General features: G+C 43.5%; 1 protein-coding gene across 1 annotated transcript in view; it reads right to left on the reverse strand.

The window, feature by feature from the left end:
* The window catches only part of LOC124775448 (Down syndrome cell adhesion molecule-like protein Dscam2), a 186703-nt gene that overhangs the window by 38132 nt on the left and 129042 nt on the right, over nt 1-19529 (reverse strand). The window contains exon 4 of the mRNA XM_047250281.1: nt 6143-6278. Within this exon, the coding sequence (XP_047106237.1) occupies nt 6143-6278 (136 nt within the window). The remainder of the gene's footprint in view (nt 1-6142; nt 6279-19529) is intronic.

Genomic DNA, 19529 nt, shown 5'->3' on the forward strand with positions numbered 1-19529 from the left:
TTCAATACCTCTATGCTATTTGATATGTGTTTCAAACACTCGAGCAGTATTCTAGGATGGATCACACAAGTGTACTGTAAGTAGTCTTATCTGTAGGGTAAGTGAATTTACGTAGTATCCTACCAGTGGACCGGTTAGCTGCCTTTCTTGCCGGCCGAAGTGGCCGTGCGGTTAAAGGCGCTGCAGTCTGGAACCGCAAGACCGCTACGGTCGCAGGTTCGAATCCTGCCTTGGGCATGGATGTTTGTGATGTCCTTAGGTTAGTTAGGTTTAACTAGTTCTAAGTTCTAGGGGACTAATGACCTCAGCAGTTGAGTCCCATAGTGCTCAGGGCCATTTGAACCATTTGAACCTGCCTTTCTTATTTACGCTTCAGCCTGTGTGATCATTACATTTCGCGTCTCCACAAATTGTTACGCACAGGTGTCTCTATGAGTTGACTGGATCCAATTGTGACTCACAGATATGGTAATCATATTTCTGCGTTCTGTGAAGTGCCCAATTTTACGTTTCTGAAAATTTAAAGTACGTTGTAAATCCAGTTTAGCTTTCTTCTCTTTCTTATTCACATTCTTTATAGGGAAGGGGACGTACATTTCAGGTTCCTACGTTTGCATGCTCTAGTAAACTAAGTCGTTCGTCCTTTAAGATTGAGGTTATTGTTACCATTTTAATCGTTCCGTTTCTGAGGCTAGTTTAAAGTTCACCAGTAATATTAATTTTCCGCTCGCCGCCATTCGAGCGCTGCGCAGAGGATGGCGCAGTAGTGGGCCTACCACTTTACTGCTTCTGGGTAAAAAAAAATGACTCTGAGCACTATGGGACTTAACATCTGTGGTCATCAGTCCCCTAGAACTTAGAACTACGTAAACCTAACTAACCTAAGGACATCACACATATCCATGCCCGAGGCAGGATTCGAACCTGCGACCGTAGCAGTCGCGCGGTTCCGGACTGAGCGCCTTAACCGCGAGACCACCGCGGCCGGCGCTTCTGGGTCAGCAAGATGTTTTTCCGGGGTTATTTCCTTAGGGAAATCGGTTTCAGTACACCTTGATAGTCCTCCCTGGCCTATGACGTGGGACAAAATTTCTGTTTCCGGTGTGGAGGCCTGTCCGGCCCGAATGATCGGATGATCATACCGGTATTTACGTCACCGCCGTCACAGCTCCCGACGTCATCGAAGCTCTCAAACCCTCCCCGTTCAGCACTGGAAGTTTTTTCGATAAGGTCGTGTTACACTGCGGTAGGGAGAGGGGGGGGAGGGGTGAGAAGGAATCTGACAGCATTGTGTGGTAGCTGCACAATGGAAAAACGGGAAATGAAGAGATTCGAGGCGCATGAGATAAGGTGTTATAGAAGGATGTTGAAAATTAAGTGGACGGAGAAGATAAAGGACGAAGAGGTTCTCCGCAGAATCGGAGAAGAAAGAAAATACGGAAAACGCCGATATGCAGAGGGGACAGGATCACAGGGCGTGTTAAGACATCAGGGAGTAACTACCATGGTAAACCTACCAGATGGAGCTGTAGAAGGCAAAAACTAGAAATGGGCACACAGATTGGGATACATCCAAAAAATAACTGAAGGCTTAGGGAGAAAGTGGGAGTTGAAGAGGTTGGCGTAAGAGAGGAATTCGTGGCTCGCCACATCAAACCAGCCAAAAGACTAACGTCAAGGGAAAAATAAAGGAGAGAAGTTACTTTTCATGTGACATACCATGTGAAGCTGTAATCGACAGTAAACGTGACTTTTTAGTCACATTTGATTTTGCCTTAATTTTGGAAAATACGTCACTCACAGAACAAGTTTTTTTCGCTGCCGTACATGGTATGTTCACATACATAAATTTGCCAAGAGAGATGTGAATGAAAACGGTGTGAATAAAATTTTAAGTGCCGTGAAATTTGTATGTACAAATTTGCCTACATGAGAGTTACACGGTGAAAAACCTGGTTTGTATCACGAATTACTACCTGCTACTAGTCAAATAATGGTGAGTGGTTAATCTCTGTTTGCAGATGTCTCGGTCGGCGTGTAGTATCCCGAAAATATTCTATAGTATTTTGTTCAATTACGGCTTGGAGAGCGATTTGTTGACCACAAACCCCTCCATATCCGCCTCCAGAGACGCCTGTGGGCTGAGGATGACACGGAGGTCCGTCAGTACCGTTCGACCTTCCAAGGCCTGTTCGGACGGAGTTTAGTTTTAGTTTAGGTTTATTTTGCACCATAAGAATTTATAACTCTGCTAATTCCCGAGAGTCGAGTGCGGGAACTTTAATATCGTTGCTTACATCTTCTTTCTTGCGCCTTTAGCTGACAAACTGAAGTATTATCATCTATAAATTTTGCACTTAGGCTTGTCTTGCTTGGACTTGCTAGAAGGCAGACGGTAGTTAATATAGGTATGCTCTTGTGTCTTAATTTAATAAATAATTGTGCGAATTTAGTCAAATACGACTTCCGTGTTTATTGTTGCATTCAACCTTGAAAATAATACGTAGTTTTAAGGTTCATTTCTTTTCGAAATCATACATATATCCCTTTTATGTAGCTATTTACGATGTACATCCCTGACAATATACAGTACAACGAAGTCCGATTCCTTATGTCCAGATTAAAATATAAGAAACAGGCCAACAGTAACAATATTAATTCATCAAATTTGCCATGTTTGAGAGTGTACATTAGTCGTCCAATAAGATTAGAATGCATTTAACTTCAAACACTGGCTTGTTTATATTACATTTGCAACTACTGTACGCTGATTAAGTTCACAAACGCAAAACAAAACGGTTTATTATTCTGAGTATTTTCGTGTGTGAAATTCGAGAATACTTCGTTGCTTGCAATATGGCCTCAATGTAAGACTGAAGGTGGTTGCCAGAGGAACTCCTCTTTCTTTTGTAGCCTTGAATTTAGACAACAAATGTGATCTCTTATACATTTTGTAAGCGAAATTTTGCATCAAATTTAAAGACGCAAGACGGATGTGTATGAAAACGGTGTAAAGAAGATTGCGAGGACCGTGGAATGTAGCAGCGCTACCTTGCGCGGCCTCACCAGCTGTGATATTTGGCACCGATATGAAATGTGTGCGATCTGTTTTTAGCTGAGTTTAGTTCCGTTTTTTGCGTGTTCTCAGGGTCATATTCGTGACAACTAGCTATTATGTGGGAGGCGTCAGTAACTCACAAAAAAGATAGCTGTGAATTCATACCTACGTGCTTGCCATTTACCGAACTGAAATCATCCTCTCTCACTGCGCGAAACAGGAAATTAAATGTTTATCTGTTTTTTTTATTGCGTAGTTTTGAATATTCGTGACATCGTGCTCGTAAGGTAAGACTGAAGTATTTGTTAGGCAGCGAACTCTAGGTCAGATAAGCTCTCGCCAGCCCAGCGCGAATCGTGGCATATTTGGTTCAAATGGTTCAAATGGCTCTGAGCACTATGGAACTCAACTTCTGAGGTTATTAGTCCCCTAGAACTTAGAACTAGTTAAACCTAACTAACCTAACTAACCTAAGGACATCACAAACATCCATGCCCGAGGCAGGATTCGAACCTGCGACCGTAGCAGTCTTGCGGTTCCAGACTGCAGCGCCTTTAACCGCACGGCCACTTCGGCCGGCGTGGCATATTTGCTTTAGTGTATTTTTTTTTTTACACGTACCGTATTCTGCGACTGACAGACCTGAAAGCCGCTGTTGTGTTTGGAAATTTACGTTCATAGGGTTCTAAGCCTGCCACAGCGTCCTTTTATGAACTGCACATAATAACTCTTAGCAGCGCACCAGAATATTGATAGGCTTACTGGCTTACATAGTAGAAGTTCGAAGCATATTTTATAGGTTAGTGGATGCAATATTTTAGAATTTTGCGTCATTTATGTTTAGGATTTTCAAACGAAAATACAAACTTTAAGAAGTGGCTTCAAGAAAATGTTTATGAAAAAATTGTTCTCAATGGTTGTAGCCCTGGTAGTCATCTAATGTAACAGGGTGAAGCAGTCGCTTCAGAAATAATTTTTAATTCACTATTCATGGGAAATTTAAAGCAATGTCTCACCTGTCTACAAAGCAGCTGATAAAGAGTGCACATGGAATCTCCAGAATTTATTAAAGGGATAAACAGGAAACGAACATCACGAGTGTTTTATTATGTAAACTATCTCAGTACCCGGCGTTGCCGTGGTCTGTATTTATTCCATTTGTATTAGTCCACCTTCTCTCTCCGCTATCTCTTTGTCCTTCTCTTCCTCTTCCCTTCTATCTCCACGTAATCACCCACACCTCAATAGGAGGCTGCTGATTCTTATCCCCACAGTATTTCTTTCCAGACAATAAGTAATACGTATACCAAGTTCGGCTGAAACCGATCCAAGGGTTTACGAGGACTTTTCTTTTTTTTTGCCACTGCGTTGTCCACATACGCACGTGTCACATATATTTCACATTTATCAAATGTGAGTCACACGTATTTGAACACATATTTCACCTGTATCTCCACCGAATTCTGCAGTATAGTTTCCACTCAGTTAAATGTTTATGATGTCATATCTCCTGAACTACTTGTCGTACAATGATATAATTCAACGGAAAAAGTTGATACTGTATGCGAAAAACGTTTCGATTAGATTTAGTAGCGAAGCAGCAATAAATTTAAACCTAACGCATGATGCGACAGTTTTTCACGTCATATCTCAGGAGATATAATTTTCTAGGTACATTCAGTGATATACTGTAATACTGTCTGCAAAATGTGTCGGGAATACAAATAATAGGAAAGAAGTAATAAATTAGGACGCAATGCGGCAATTTTACTGTATGAACAGCGAAAATGCAACAAGCGATAAACCTTTCTTCTTTCAAGATTTTGTCTGGGTCGTCAGCGAGTAAAAGTTTCGTAAAAGTTTGAAATTAAGTGTAAAGTTCGTTGCAGGTGATTCTTACCACCATAGCGCTTTTTTTTCCAGAGTGTAAGTGATATGTGTACCAAGTTTAGTTGAAATTGGTTCTCTGCTTTGGCGCTTTTCAGGCGACACAAAACCAACTTTTCCTGGTGTTTCTACCACTCAGACTCTTCGTTTATAATTCGCTGTACCTTCCTCTTGCCGACACCAAATGCTGTCTGTTCTTGTATCTTCAGAATGTCAACAATAGGTGTCCCACTTTGAGATTATCGTTTTAAAAAGTTATAAATGCGGTAAAAAATTCTCACACCCCTGTTGGTGAAGTACTTCACGTTTCTTGTCACCCTTGTCATACATATTTGGAAATCACAGTAAAACTTTAACAGATATGTATTGATAGCTGTACAGCTACTTGAAAATAACTTCGAGTACGGGGTGGTAGCCGCTCGGTTAGCGTAGCGGATTGCTAACTAAAGCGACCCAGGCTTGATTCCTGGCTGGGCTGGAGATTTCTCTGCTGTGGACTGGGTGTTGTGCTGTCCCTGCGTTCGTACCATATAAAACGGCATTCCACTGTTGAGATGGTTGTGTGGGCACGACCCGGAAACCACTTGATAAAAATAAATAACATCGACAGTTGAACGAGTAATTCTGTCGGTATTTACATAAAACTGAATAGTAATGAAGTCTGGCTACAGTGCAGCCTGCAGGAAAGACATTTTCGTCATGTGGCACTAACTCGCGTCTTGCCGCGCGGGAAGAGAATGAATCTTATTGGCTGCCAGCGATTAATGGAGGGGGACGTGCAGAACGACTTAAAACTGGGCCTCTTTTCTAACTGATAGGGACTATAGCGCGCCACTAGAAGAACCAAACCAAAATAGAGCAGCCTGCTGACGAAGTGGAGACGGGCTTGCCCATTTGTTTTTGGCCCCTCTTGCGGCGAGTTAAGGTGCCGTGGAGCAGTGCAAACAAAGAAAGGATTCATTAAGTAACATTATTTTTTCGATGTTATAACTTTATAAGCACCCTCTGTAGACCGTGTTATAGTTTCTTGTATTGCATTAGAACTCTTGCACATTACCTGATGTAATGAGTGCATGGTGATACTGATCCGTCTTTTGCAAGGGGACGTTACTGTCAGAGCCCTGCCTGTTGTCCGATTACTGCTCTTATGTCGGAGTAGGAGTGACCTTCTTTTTAGGCCAGTGACGACATACTCACCTGCCGGAGACGGTGCTGAGCCGCGTCTCCCCGGTGAGCCTGTGCCTGGCCTCGCAGCGGTAGGCGAGCGCGCCGTCCGCGTGCGTTACGTGTCGGATGTGCAGCTCTCCAGAGGCGAACACCGAGTACCGACCGCCTGCAACCAGAGGCACAGCACTCCGTACAGTCAGACGATCCACAGTATGATTATTGGTGGACAATATTCGTGATAGAAATAGTCCTTATGAATCTAATTTCTTTAAATGTGGAACACTGTAGCAAGCAGTAAATTACACTACTGGCCATTAAAAATGCAACAGACGCGAAATTTAACCGACAGGAAGAAGATGCTGTGATATGCAAATGAGTAGCTTTTCAGAGCATTCACACAAGGTTGGCGCCGGTGGCGACACCTACAACGTACTGACATCAGGAAATTTTCTCATACATAAACAGTAGTTGACCGGCGTTGCCTGTGATACGTTGTTGTGATGCCACGTGTAAGGAGGATAAATGCGTACCATCACGTTTCCGACTTTGATAAAGGTCGGATTGTAGCCTATCGCGATTGCGGTTTATCGTATCGCGACATTGCTGCTCGCGTTGGTCGCGAATATTGAATCGGTGGGTTCAGGACGGTAATACGGAACGCCGTGCTGGATCCCAACGGCCTCGTATCACTAGCAGTCGAGATGACTGGCATTTTATCCGCACGGCTGTAACGGATCGTGCAGCCACGTCACGATCCCTGAGTCAACAGATGGGGACGTTTGCAAGGCAACAACCATCTGCACGAACAGTTCGACGACGTTTGCAGCAGCATGGAGTATCAGCATGGAGGCCATGGCTGCTGTTACCCCTGACGCTGCATCACAGACAGGAGAGCCTGCGATGGTGTACTCAACGACGAACTTGGGTGCACGAATGGCAAAACATTTTTTCGGATGAATCCAGGTTCTGTTTATAGCATCATGGTCGTCGCATCCGTGTTTGGCGACATCGCGGTGAACGCACATTGGAAGCGTGTATTCGTCATCGCCACACTGGCCTATCGCCTGGCGTGATGGTATGGTGTGCCATTGGTTACACGTCTCATTCGATCCTTGCGGAATCTCACATTTCAGCAGGATAATGCACGACCGCATGTTTCAAGTCCTGTACGGGCCTTTTTGGATATACAAAATGTTCGACTGCTCCCCTATCCAGCACATTCTCCAGGTATCTCACCAATTGAAAACGTCTGGTCAATGATGGCCGAGCAACTGGCTCGTCACAAAACGCCAGACACTACTCTTGATGAACTGTGGTATCGTGTTGAAGCTGCATGGGCAGCTGTACCTATACACGCCATCCAAGCTCTGTTTCACTCAATGCCCAGGCGTATCAAGGCCGTTATTACGGCCAGAGATGGTAGTTCTGGGTACTGATTTCTCAGGATCTATGCACCCAAATTACTTGAAAATGTAATCACATGTCAGTTCTAGTATAATATGTTTGTCCAATGAATACCCGTTTATCATCTGCATTTCTTCTTGGTGTAGGAATTTTAATGGCCAGTATTGTATTATGATTGCAACGAAATAATATCCACAGAGTCCTGGAAGTTCCTTTTCTTGTCTGAACGAAAATATCAATGTTACAGCAAGTGGAAAGCCGCCAAGCAAAGTGTACATGTGAAAGTGATTGCCAGTGTGAATAGCCCATTCAAAGTGAGGGAATTCTAACGACATCTTCTTGCAAAGCGCAATGCGCAGCACCCTAGCTTGCAAGACACGAAGATGACCGAATTTGCACGGTGGATTGACGATCGGTGCAATGCCCAGCTTGAGTATGGTTTTTAGACGGGTTTCTGTGCTCGTTTTTGTGAATGGTGCGCTGATTCCCAATGTCCGCCTCAGGAAATAAGATACACAACTAGGTAAAATATGATCACTTACGGGATATGGTTTATGCAATTCACAGACATGAGTCTACGCATCAGAAGTGTTTACTGACGGAAAAAATGGAAAACAAAAAAATTATTAATATAGAGTAACGAAAGTTTAGGAATACGTTTGTCTAGGTAGCATATTTAACTGATTAACATTTCAAGATCACAGGTTAATGTAAGTGTCAGATAAGCCATTGCAAATATGAAATGCTGGTACATTAACAACCGGTGTAACTGGTAAAATGCTGAATGCAAGCATGCAATCGTGCACGCATTGTGTTATACAGGTGCCGGATATCAGTTTATGAGATGGATTCCATGCATGTGGCACTTGCTCGGCCACTACAGGGACGCTTAATGATGTTAGTGGATGGCGCTGGAGTTGTCGTCCGATGATGTCCCGTATGTGCTTGATTAGAAACAGATCTGACGGTCGAGCAGGCCAAGCCAACATGTCGGCATTCTGTAGAGCATGTTGGGTTACAACAGCGGTATGTGGACGAGTATTATTCAGTTGGAAAACAACTCCTGGAATGCTGCTCATAATGGCAGCACAACAGGTCGAATTATCAGATTGACGTACAAATTTGCAGTCATGGTGCGTGGGACAACCATGAGAGTGCTTCTGCCATCATAAGAAATCGCAACCCACACTATAACTCGAGGTGTAGGTCCAGTGTGTCTACCTCGCAGACGGGTTTGTTGCAGGCCCTCAGCTTGCCTCCTCCTAACCAACATAGGGTTATATCTGGCAAAGAGGCAGAACCATCTTTCATCAGAAAACACAACAGACCTATACCCTGCCCTGTAATGTGCTTCCACTTGACAATATTGAAATCTCAAATGGTGGTTTCTTGCTAAGCCATGTCTCCGCAATATCCTTTCTTTCAGGAGTGCTAGTTCTGCAAGGTTTGCAGGAGATCTTCTGTAAAGTTTGGAAGGTAGGAGATGAGGTACTGGCGGAAGTGAAGCTGTGAGGACGGGGTGTGACTCGTGCTTGGGTAGCTCAGATGGTAGAGCACTTGCCCGCGAAAGGCAAAGGTCCGAAGTTCGAGTCTCGGTCCCGCACAGAGTTTTAATCTGCCAGGAAGTTTCATATCAGCGCAGACTCCGCTGCAGAGTGAAAATCTCATTCTGAATTACGTTTCAGTACACCAGCTACAAGGCTGAACCATATGGTGTGGTGCTGCTGGTGCTAGCGTTCGCCAAGATGACTTCCGCCTCTGAAACTGCTTCCTGTCTGGTCTGCTTTCCTCGGTCGCTGTGAGCTGCCGACCTCGCAACCGCTGACCAGAAGACTTGGAGACTTCTACCTCTGACTTGCTGAGCCGAACTGATGGTGACTGGTGCACCGTCCACTTATTGCAGTAATTGGAAGGTGCGCTAACCGCTGCTAGTACCTGCAAGCAGGCACTGACATCCCTACCCTTCTTTGGTGAATGGGCTATACTGCTGAGAGATTACCAGAGCATACCATTTCTACTCCTACGGGACTTCTCCCGCAATACGCAGTGGCTGTCTGGACAGCAGCGCCTGCTGTACTGGATACTCCTGACGTCAGCGAGACCCCTGCAGCGCTCCCGGCGCTATGTTTACGTGAGAGGACGCTGAAGGGGGAGCGTCCTCCAAAGGTTGGTGAGACAGCACGTAGCAAAGCCGTGTTCTGCACTGATGCTGGCCTGGGAGCCTCCATAGAGAATAGCCGATTGTAAACTTTAACATAAGAAATTCTTGTTTCGCTAATGTTATACCATTAGCGTCTAGGGCGTCTATGGGCCGGCTCCACCGCATTCCTCCCTCCGTCATCCCAGCAATAGTAGTCGTCTCAACCCATGCCCCTACATATCTGCATCAGAAGCATTTATGTCGGTTGCCGCCGCCACATCACAGCCTCGTCTGCAACATCATTGCCATTACTGTCTGGACCTCCATCCTGACGCAATTCAGTGCGGTAAGTTATTTTTTTTTTAACTTTCTGAAAGTGTTATTGTTTGTAATCATGTAAAATCGTAGGGACGTTAATTCCACTCTCAGAGTGTCGATTTTTAGACTGTTGCAACCTGCAGCATTGTCATTGTTTAGAAAAAAAAAATCGTGGAAATGTATTCATTGCCAGTGAGCTCCAAATCTGGTAATGTATCAGGCCATGAGTTACCATGTACTACGTCAGTATCAACTATATGTGTCATTTGTAGAAAGATTGGGTTATGATCTGGCATTGGAATTATTTCATTGTATTGTTTTGTGTAATGTAAGTGTAGTTGTCCCATATCTTTCTTTTGTAACGGCGGTTAATAGAATCCGCAAAATGGTGCAAAGGTGCTATGCAACATCGGTGAAACCGGCACTACTTAAACAGAGCTAGCGAAAACGTTTGAACAGGAAAATGAAAACGTGCTTTAGCGAGTTCGAACCTTATAAGCTGCGGTACAGCTGTTGCAGTTACAGTCGTAAGACGCTAAGATCACGTTATGTGCACCTTCCCCCCTCCTGACGATACGTCAGCAACAAATTTAATAACAAATTTTTCCGGAAAAACAATGGAGGTTGTAACTGCGTTTGTTAGAGGTGTTTTAGCTGCCACCAAAGTGTGCAGTTGGACGAATAAAACATGTTTGTTTGTGGTTAACTTGCGGTTAGTGGGCGAATATAAAACATACCTAATGTGAGATACTATCAAGACAGTTACGTCCTAGGGGCTGCCTGATGCTCCATTGTTACCAGTAATAAAACTGGAGAGATTTATTAGAAAGAAACTGAGCAATTCAATGCAGAAGCCTAACGAGTCGGTGGAATCTTTTATCGATACTATCCAGAAGATTAATGCACAAGCCTACAAGCTGACACAAAGGGCAGGAGATGATGCAGTTTTCTTACGTGAAGTTGAAAATAGGGCTCTCGATGTTTCTTTTTTTTTTTTAAGGAGAATTTCCGCCTACATGTCACAGAGAGTCAGAATGGAGAAGCCATCTGACGTGGCCGAAGTTGTTAGAATCGCCTCGCTGCTGGAACAAATCGGTACTGCTACAAAAGGGCGTAATTCTCTTCAGGTCTTCCTCTCTGAAGTAAAGTGCTATAGGTGTGGACGCAAGAGGCATCCATAGAAGCAATCTTGCCAATCATACTATTATGAGTGCAGTCGAGTATGGTGTAAGACGCAACAATGCAGGATAAGAAACAAGCTAAACACCATCAGAAAAAGTGTACGTTAAGCACAAGTGGGAATTCATCACCCACCCGAAGGCATTCACAGTAGGCCGAAATGCTACACATAGGTTTGCAGTGGCATGCATATGAGGCATAGTACAGAGCAAGGAACGTAAGTATTTTTGTAAACACAGGTGCACACGTGAAGGTGTTTAGTCTCGACCTCTTTTAGGTATGTAGAGACTTAGGTCTGTATGATGCAGATTACGTGGAGTAGGTGACAATGATATGAAGTCAGTAGGGACAACATTGCTCAACTGAAGCACTGGAGCTAAGAGTTTTCGAGAATACATGCAAATGTTGCCAAATGTTGGTGAAGATTATTCTGAGATTCTCGGACTAGACTTTCTTCATAAAGATTATGCCAATGTAGATCTTTCACGGTATACAATTGAACTTTGTTTGCACGTGCAACAACAACGGCGAGCAAGACAATGTCACAAGTTGCACCAATCCTGAAGCTGTTGGCAACTGACCTGTGAACACGTACGCTAAAGATCGGTTCCCACGATAACATATCACCAGGTACGACAAAGCTTTAATTCGTCTAGATACCGATATACCACAGGAAGTGGAGTGAGAGATAGAACTACTAAAAGTAGCACAGAGTTATAAATAATGCATTGTTTTGTGCAAGAAGTGTGGCGCACATGAATAATGTAAACAGGGAGTTTATGGTTCTTGTTGGCATGAACGAAGTCATCTGCTTAAGGACTTGGTTATTACTAGTTTAGATGTTCTCGCACTACCTGACCCACAGGCAAACCGTTAGTGCATCTGCATTACATAAGAAAAGTGAGTCAATTGCAGGGAAGTGCCGGCCGCGGTGGCTGTGCGGTTCTAGGCGCTTCAGTCTGGAACCGCGAGACTGCTACGGTCGCAGGTTCGAATCCTGCCTCGGGCATGGATGTGTGTGATGTCCTTAGGTTAGTTAGGTTTAAGTAGTTCTAAGTCTAGGGGACTGATGACCTCAGATGTTAAGTCCCATAGCGCTCAGAGCCATTTGAACAATTTTTTTTATTTTTTATTTTTATTTTTATTTTTTTTTTAATTTTTTTTTTGCGGGGAAGTGGCGAATGAGCGATGGAAGCTTTCTTACTTCGTCTTTTAGATTAGATTAACACAAATGGCCCTTTACAAGCCTCGCTTGTTATTCGACAACATATACCAATAGCTAACAGGAAGACATACTGTGTACCCAAGCATCTACAGCTAGTGACAGAAGAATTTATTGATTAGCAACTACCAGGAGGAATAATAGAACATATTGATAATCCATCGAGGGCAAATACCGTCATTGTCCCGAAGATATCAACGGATGATACCAAAAAGATCTAAAAAGATCAGGTGCTGCTGCGATTACAGGTACTTGAATCACAAAAGCCTCACTGATGTATATCATATCCCATATATTAACGAGATACTGATAAATCTGAGTCATCACAGATACTTTCCAACTATAGATCTAATAAGCAGGTATCATCTATTAGAAATAGTTCCAGAAGGCAGCTGAAAATTGCCATCATGACATGTGGCCGAGTGGTTCTAGGCACTTCAGTCCGGAACCACGCTGCTGCTACGGTCGCAGATTCGAATCTTGCCGCAGGCATGGATGTGTGTGACGTCCTTAGGTTATTTAGGTTTAAGTAGTTCTAAGTCTAGGGGACATATGACCTCAGATGTTAAGTCCCATAGTACTTAGAGCCATTTGAGCCATCATGACACAATCGACTCATTACCAGTATTGCACAAAGCCATCTGGACTGAAAAGTACACTGTCTACATTTCAGTGACTTTTGAAAGGTGTATTTCACTAATTGAAACCTGCTTGGATGAAGTTATTGTTCTTTCAGAGATATGGAAGAACTAAACAAGTGTTTCGAATAAGTATTTAGCTAACTATACACAGCGAATCTGCCATTTAGCACGAATAAATGCCTTTGCACAAACAAAAGTCAAATGTCTTTGCTCTGTAATTAGTGCAGAGGTGTGAAAACTGGTGCCCAATTAATTTCGGAAGTCCACGACTTCACAACACTGTAAACAACCAAACAACTTTAGTCATTCCTAGGTCTATGAAATAATTATAGGATATTCAGCAAAAATTTGAAAAATTACTGAGCCATTGAACCAGTTTTGGTGAAAAGGTGTAAAATTCGAGAGGACAGCAAATTGACAAACAGCATTTGAGACGTTGAAAAAATACTGACATCAGATCCAGTACTAATAATTTCGAAAAAGAATTCATCGTTTCTTGTGATACTGGTATTAGTGCACTGAGATGCATTTTTTGTGAAAATTTAGATGGTAAAGAAAATCCTGTGTCTTGTGGGTCTAGACAATTGGGCAAGGCAAAACGAAATTATTCTAAGACAGAAAAGGAAATACCAGCAGCGATTTATTGAAGTACATACTTTCACTGTTATGTGTATGACAAAAAATTCAATGTAATGAAAAACCACACATCGCTAAAATGATTATTAGGATTAAAGGATCCTTCTAGTAGATTAATGAGATGAGCACTCAAACAATTTTAATTTCATTATGAAGGAGTTTATAAATCAGAAAAGAAGCATACAAATGTGAAGACACTGAGCAGAAACATTTCAGTGTCGCGAGCAAAAGCTAGAAGTTTGTCTGAATGGCAGGAAGCACAAGAGAGTGACAAGGAATGCCAGGCATTAAAAATACAGCCACAGTTCGTGAGGCACGATGTCTTACCCTGCAGATCGAGAAAGTGTGGAACATGTGTGGCACTTCCAGCAGCATTCAGGGACGAATTTTTGAGAGAGGCTCATGACAGCATGTTAGGAGCTCGTAGAGGTCGAGAACTATCGATAGGAGAGTTGCTGGAATATACTGTAGGAAGACTGGGAAACGTGATGTGCAAGATCATATAAAAATAGTATAGCTTTTGCGCAAAACTGCTGAAATATATTGGAGGAAAACTAGGAAACGTGATGTGCAAGGTTACGTAAAAAATTATATAACTGTTGGACAAAGAGCTGATTATAGCCACTGAAAAGTTCTATGGCAAAGATTGCCAGAAGCGAGCAAACCATTTGAAATGATAGGGCTGGATGTCTCAGGACCATCAAAAGTAAGGTCTCCTATTTCTTTATAAGTACATAGACCTGTTTATTTCTACAATGGTTTACATCAGTTTACAGCTTGAACATTTAGCTATTTTTATACATAATCACCATTTATGTCGATGCATTTTCGTAGATGCTGTGGTAGTTTTTGTATGCCCATGTCATATCAGCTCGCCGCCATGCTGTTCAAAAAGTTATGAACCTCTTCTTTCACCTCGTCGTCGGAGCTGAATTGCTTTGTGGCCAAATGTTCTTTTAACCTAGGGAACAGGTGATAGTCACTAGGCGCCAAGTCAGGACAATATGGTGGGTGGGTGATTATGTTCCATTGAAACTGTTGCAGGATAGCAATGGTTTGCCGAGCGATATGTGGGCGAGCGTTGTCATGGAGAATGTGTACGCCCTTGCTCAACATTCCTCCTCTCCGGTTCTGAATTGCACGTTTGAGTTATTTTCCAGAGTCTCCCAGCGATTCAGCTCCGACGACGAGGTTTGTTAGAGCAAAACAGTATGTGTCCATTCAGTTTCCGATTGTGGGCACGAACGCACGACACCTGTGTTTTACCATTCACCCCTAACCGATAACATGGGGAATAGTAAACAAGTGGATCCAAATACAAACGCAAGAAGTGTTATTAATCTAAGAACAAAGGAAAGCTTACGTCATCATCTCATTAGCTGAATTACAAGACTATATAACAGAAAGCATCACAATTTGTCCAGCCGGAGCAATACAGATTAACGTATAGGCATACGATGTACAGTTGTTATTAAGGAAAACAAAGTACAAAAATGTTAGAGGGTAGTGCTGGCCCCACAACCACATTTCTAGAGAGGGAGAGCATATTGGAAAAACCCATAGGCATGACCAAAGCAGAACTGCGAAACAGTGGTGTATTAATAATTGGTACAACCTGTGACACAGCGGAAGTACAGTTTCGTCTTCCAGCTACTATGACGGTACGACCACGGTCCATTTCTCACAAACTACATTCTACTGACCAGAAAACCCGTTGGAAGTGTTACCTGCCCAAAACCTAACATTCCTCAACAAAACCTTAAACCCCAACCCACTGCACTCAGTAAATGTGCTGACAGCGTCACAATAATGAAGAATTTCGGCAGAACAAATGTTCCAGCATGTTCAGAACTATAGAGACAAACAACGGCACAGCGTCATGGCTATAAGCACGTTCACAACCAGTGCTGCCATGGTTCTACTAACATGTCCAGTCTGTTTTTGCTCGAAGCGTCAAACCAATCATCCACCTGAATTCCCAATCCCACAAATACCTGTCGAGCAGCTAAATAGTAGTTATAAGGAATAAAAGTGTGTAATGTAAAGTACGATTGTAAACCTGTATTAGAGAATAGGACTCAACAGAGACAATACAGGATTAAGGACACTGCGAAAAGTTTTCTGAACTTTTCAAACGTTTAAGTGACACAAGTAGTGCGTGTGTAATTATCTATGCACATACCGTAAGATAGTTTCAGAGTAAAACTAGGAAAATACCTGGGCGATTTTTCAAAGAAGAGAGGAAGGATGCACAGCAGGAACGTGTTAGGAGAAAATGTAAAATTTTCTCAAAGTCCTCGCCAGACAGCACCGAGCAAGCCAAGCCAAAGCCACGGGTCACAATGGGAACGACAAACAGAAAGCTAGCATTGCGAAAAACAGAGCAAATCCGGAAGAAACGTTGTCTCTATTGATGTCGAAATTGAGTAACAGCAAAGTTATCTGGTATAACCGGTCTGGGTGAAATCGAGTTAATTGTTAGGTGTTTTTACTGGTAACCCATTCACATTGTGACAGTTTTAGAGCCCTTCAAAGAAAGTCTGCTGTCAGCAGTGCGTAAATCCCCAGATCATGCAATACTAAAGACTTTAACCTACCGAGTATAGACTGCGACGTGAATGTATTCATTGCAGGGGGTAGAGGCAGACAGTCTTGCTAATTGCTGTTGAACACGTTTTCCGAAAACTGTCTTGAGCAAATGGTTCGACAGCTCACATGCAGCGGAAATATTTTAGACCTTGTAGCTACAAACTGGGCTGACCTTACCGACGGAGTAAATTTAGAACATTAGTGATCGTGATATCACAGCGACTCTGGTTACTAAATTTAATATATCAGTCAAGAACGCCAGGAGAAAGTTTGTGCTACGAAGAGGAGATAAGCAGTTTTTAGGATCTCACTTAGACAATGAACTGAAATCATTAAGTTCCAGTCTGATGGATGTGGAGGAACTATCGGCAAAGTTTAAATGGGTTGTAAATCGTGCTGTCCAGAAGAATCTGCCTAGTAAGTGAATCAAGGACGGGAAAGATCCACCGCGGTTTGACAACGAAATTCGGAAAATCCTCAGGAAGCAAAGACTGTTTGCACACTTCAAAAGAGAACGCGCAAATTACAGGCAGAGGTAAGTAAATGTTAGCAAAAAGATCTAAGCGCGGAACATACAACTACCACCAGCGTATCTTAGCAAACAATTTGGCCGAGAACCCGAGAAAATTCTGGTCCTACGTCACTCGTTGACAATTCTGTTGTGGCAGTAGCGAAAGAGAAGCCAAGTTTTAAATTCCGCGTTTAAGAAATAGTTCACGTTGGAGAATGGTTCAAACATTTCGTTTGATCATTACTCAGACTCCCATATGGACGGCTTAGTAATAGGCAGACCTGGCGTAGAGAAAAAACTGAGAGAACTCATAACAAATAAGTTACCAGGTCCGGATGGAATCCCGTTTTCCAAAAAAATGGTTCAAATGGCTCTGAGCACTATGGGACTTAACTTCTGTGGTCATCGGTCCCCTATAACTTGGAACTACTTAAATCTAACTAACCCAAAGACATCACACACATCCATGCCCGAAGCAGGATTCGAACCTGCGACCGTAGCGGTCACGCGGTTCCAGACTGAAGCGCCTTTAACCGCACGGCCACACCGGCCGGCTCCCGTTTTCCAATTCGTTTTTACGCAGAGTACTCTACGGCACTGGTCCCTTACTCAGCTTGCATTTATCGCTGTTCTCTCGTCCACCGCGAAGTTCCAAGCGACTGGAAAAAAGCATGGGTGACTCTTGCATATAAGAAGGGTAGAAGAACGGATCCGCAAAATTAGACCAATATCCCTAACTTAGGACTGCTGCAGTATCCTTGAACATATTCTCAGTTCGAATATAATAAATTTTATTGAGACTGAGAAGCATGATTTTAGAAAGCATCGCATGTGCGGAATTCAGCTTGCCCTTTTCTCACATGAAAGCCTGCGAACCATGAATGAAGGACAAGAGGCAGATTCCATACTTCTGTATTTCCGAAATGCATTTGAAACCGTGCACCATTGCAGACTGTTAAAGAAGGCACGAGCATATGAAATAGGTTCCCAGTTATGTGAGAGGCTCACAGACTTCGTCAGTAATAGTATACAGTACGTTGTCCTCGTCACAGACAGTAATGCTCCAGGGAACTGTGAGAGGACTATTATTATTTTCTGCATACATGAATGGTTTGGCGGACAGGTTGGGCAGAAATCTGTGGTTGTTTTTCTGATGTTGTTGTTGTGTACGGGAAGGTGTCGCCGTTGCGTAGCTGTTCGAGAAGATTTCTAGTTGGTGTGACGAACAGCAGCTAGCTCTAAACACGGGAAAAGGTAAGTTAATGTAGCTGAGTGGGAAAGACAAAGCCGTAACGTTCTAATGCAGCATTAGTAGTGTCCTGCTTGGACAGAGTCACGTCGTTTAAATATCTGGCCATAACGTTGGAAAGTGATGTGGAATGGAACGAATGGTCCCCCTCCTCGGAGGTTTGAGTCCTCCATCGGGCATGGATGTGGGTGTTGCCCTTGGCGTAAGTTAGTTTAAGTAAGATTAAGTAGTGTGTAAACCTAGTGACCGATGACCTCAACAGTTTGGTCCCGAAGGAACTTCGGGTTTTTGGGAGAATTGTGGGGAAATGTGGTTCATCTGTAAAGGAGACCGCTGGCCGGTGTGTCCGAGCGGTTCTAGGCACTTCAGTCTGGAACCGCGCGACCACTACAGTCGCGGGTTCGTATCCTGCCTCTGTCATGGATGTGTGTGCTGTCCTTAGGTTGGTTAGGTTTAAGTAGTTCTGAGTTCTAGGGGACTGATGACCTCAGATGTTACCTCCCATAGCGCTCAGAGCCATTTGCAAAGGAGACCGCAAATAGCATGCTGGTGAGACCTATTCTTGAATACAGCTGGAATTTTTTGAATTCATAGCAGATCGGATTAAAGGCAGTGAAGTAATTCAGAGGCGGGCTGTTAGATTTGTTGCTGGTAGGTTCGAACAACATGCGATTATTATTTAGACGCTTTGGGAACTCAAATTAGAATCACCGGAGAGAAGGCGATGTTCTTTTCGAGGGACACTTTAGAGAAATGGCATTTGAACCTGACAGCAGAATGATTCTACTGCTACCATTATACATTTGGCGTGAGAATCACGAAGACAAGAACAATAAATTAAGTCTTATAAGAAGGCATATGTTTTTCCCTCGTTCTGTTAGCGAGTGGAACAGGAAAGGCAATGATTAGTAGTAGTGCAGTGTATCCTCGACCACGCACCGTGCGGTGCCTTACGGAATGTATGACGACAAGACCTAACGTCATTCTAACAGCGTAGCTTGATTGAGGGAGAAAGAGTTAATTTTTCATAAGGACACCTATCAGCCTGGGAACAAGCTGAAGCCCTAAAAGCCGTTCTTGCGAAATCGAGGGATGGTGAAGATTGCTGAAGAGCTCGGGAAAGTAGATCACATTCGGTCATCGCTGGTCAGGCGTATCGTCATTGCCTCGGCCAAGCCGTAATAAATACTCAGACTTCCGAGCCCTCCCAGGAATTACGCTGAAGTGTACCAGCTACCAGGCCGAGCCACTGACGTGCTGCTAACGCTCGTCAAGATGACCTCCGCCTCAGAAACTGCTACCTGCCTGATCTGCTGCGCTGTGAGCTATCAACTTCACAACCATTGATAAGACTTGGAGACTTGTACCTACAGCTCGCTGAGCCGAACTGATGGTGTGTGGCGCACCGTCCACCTGTTGCAGTATTTGCGACGTGCGCAAACAGCTGCTGTCCTCGACTAGTTCATGTACACAGTCATAGACATCCTCTCCCTGCCTTGGTGGAAGGGCTTTGCTGCTGCTCATCCCC

Source organism: Schistocerca piceifrons, chromosome 2 (assembly GCF_021461385.2).
Source record: "Schistocerca piceifrons isolate TAMUIC-IGC-003096 chromosome 2, iqSchPice1.1, whole genome shotgun sequence".
NCBI classification, from domain to species: Eukaryota; Metazoa; Arthropoda; class Insecta; order Orthoptera; family Acrididae; genus Schistocerca; species Schistocerca piceifrons.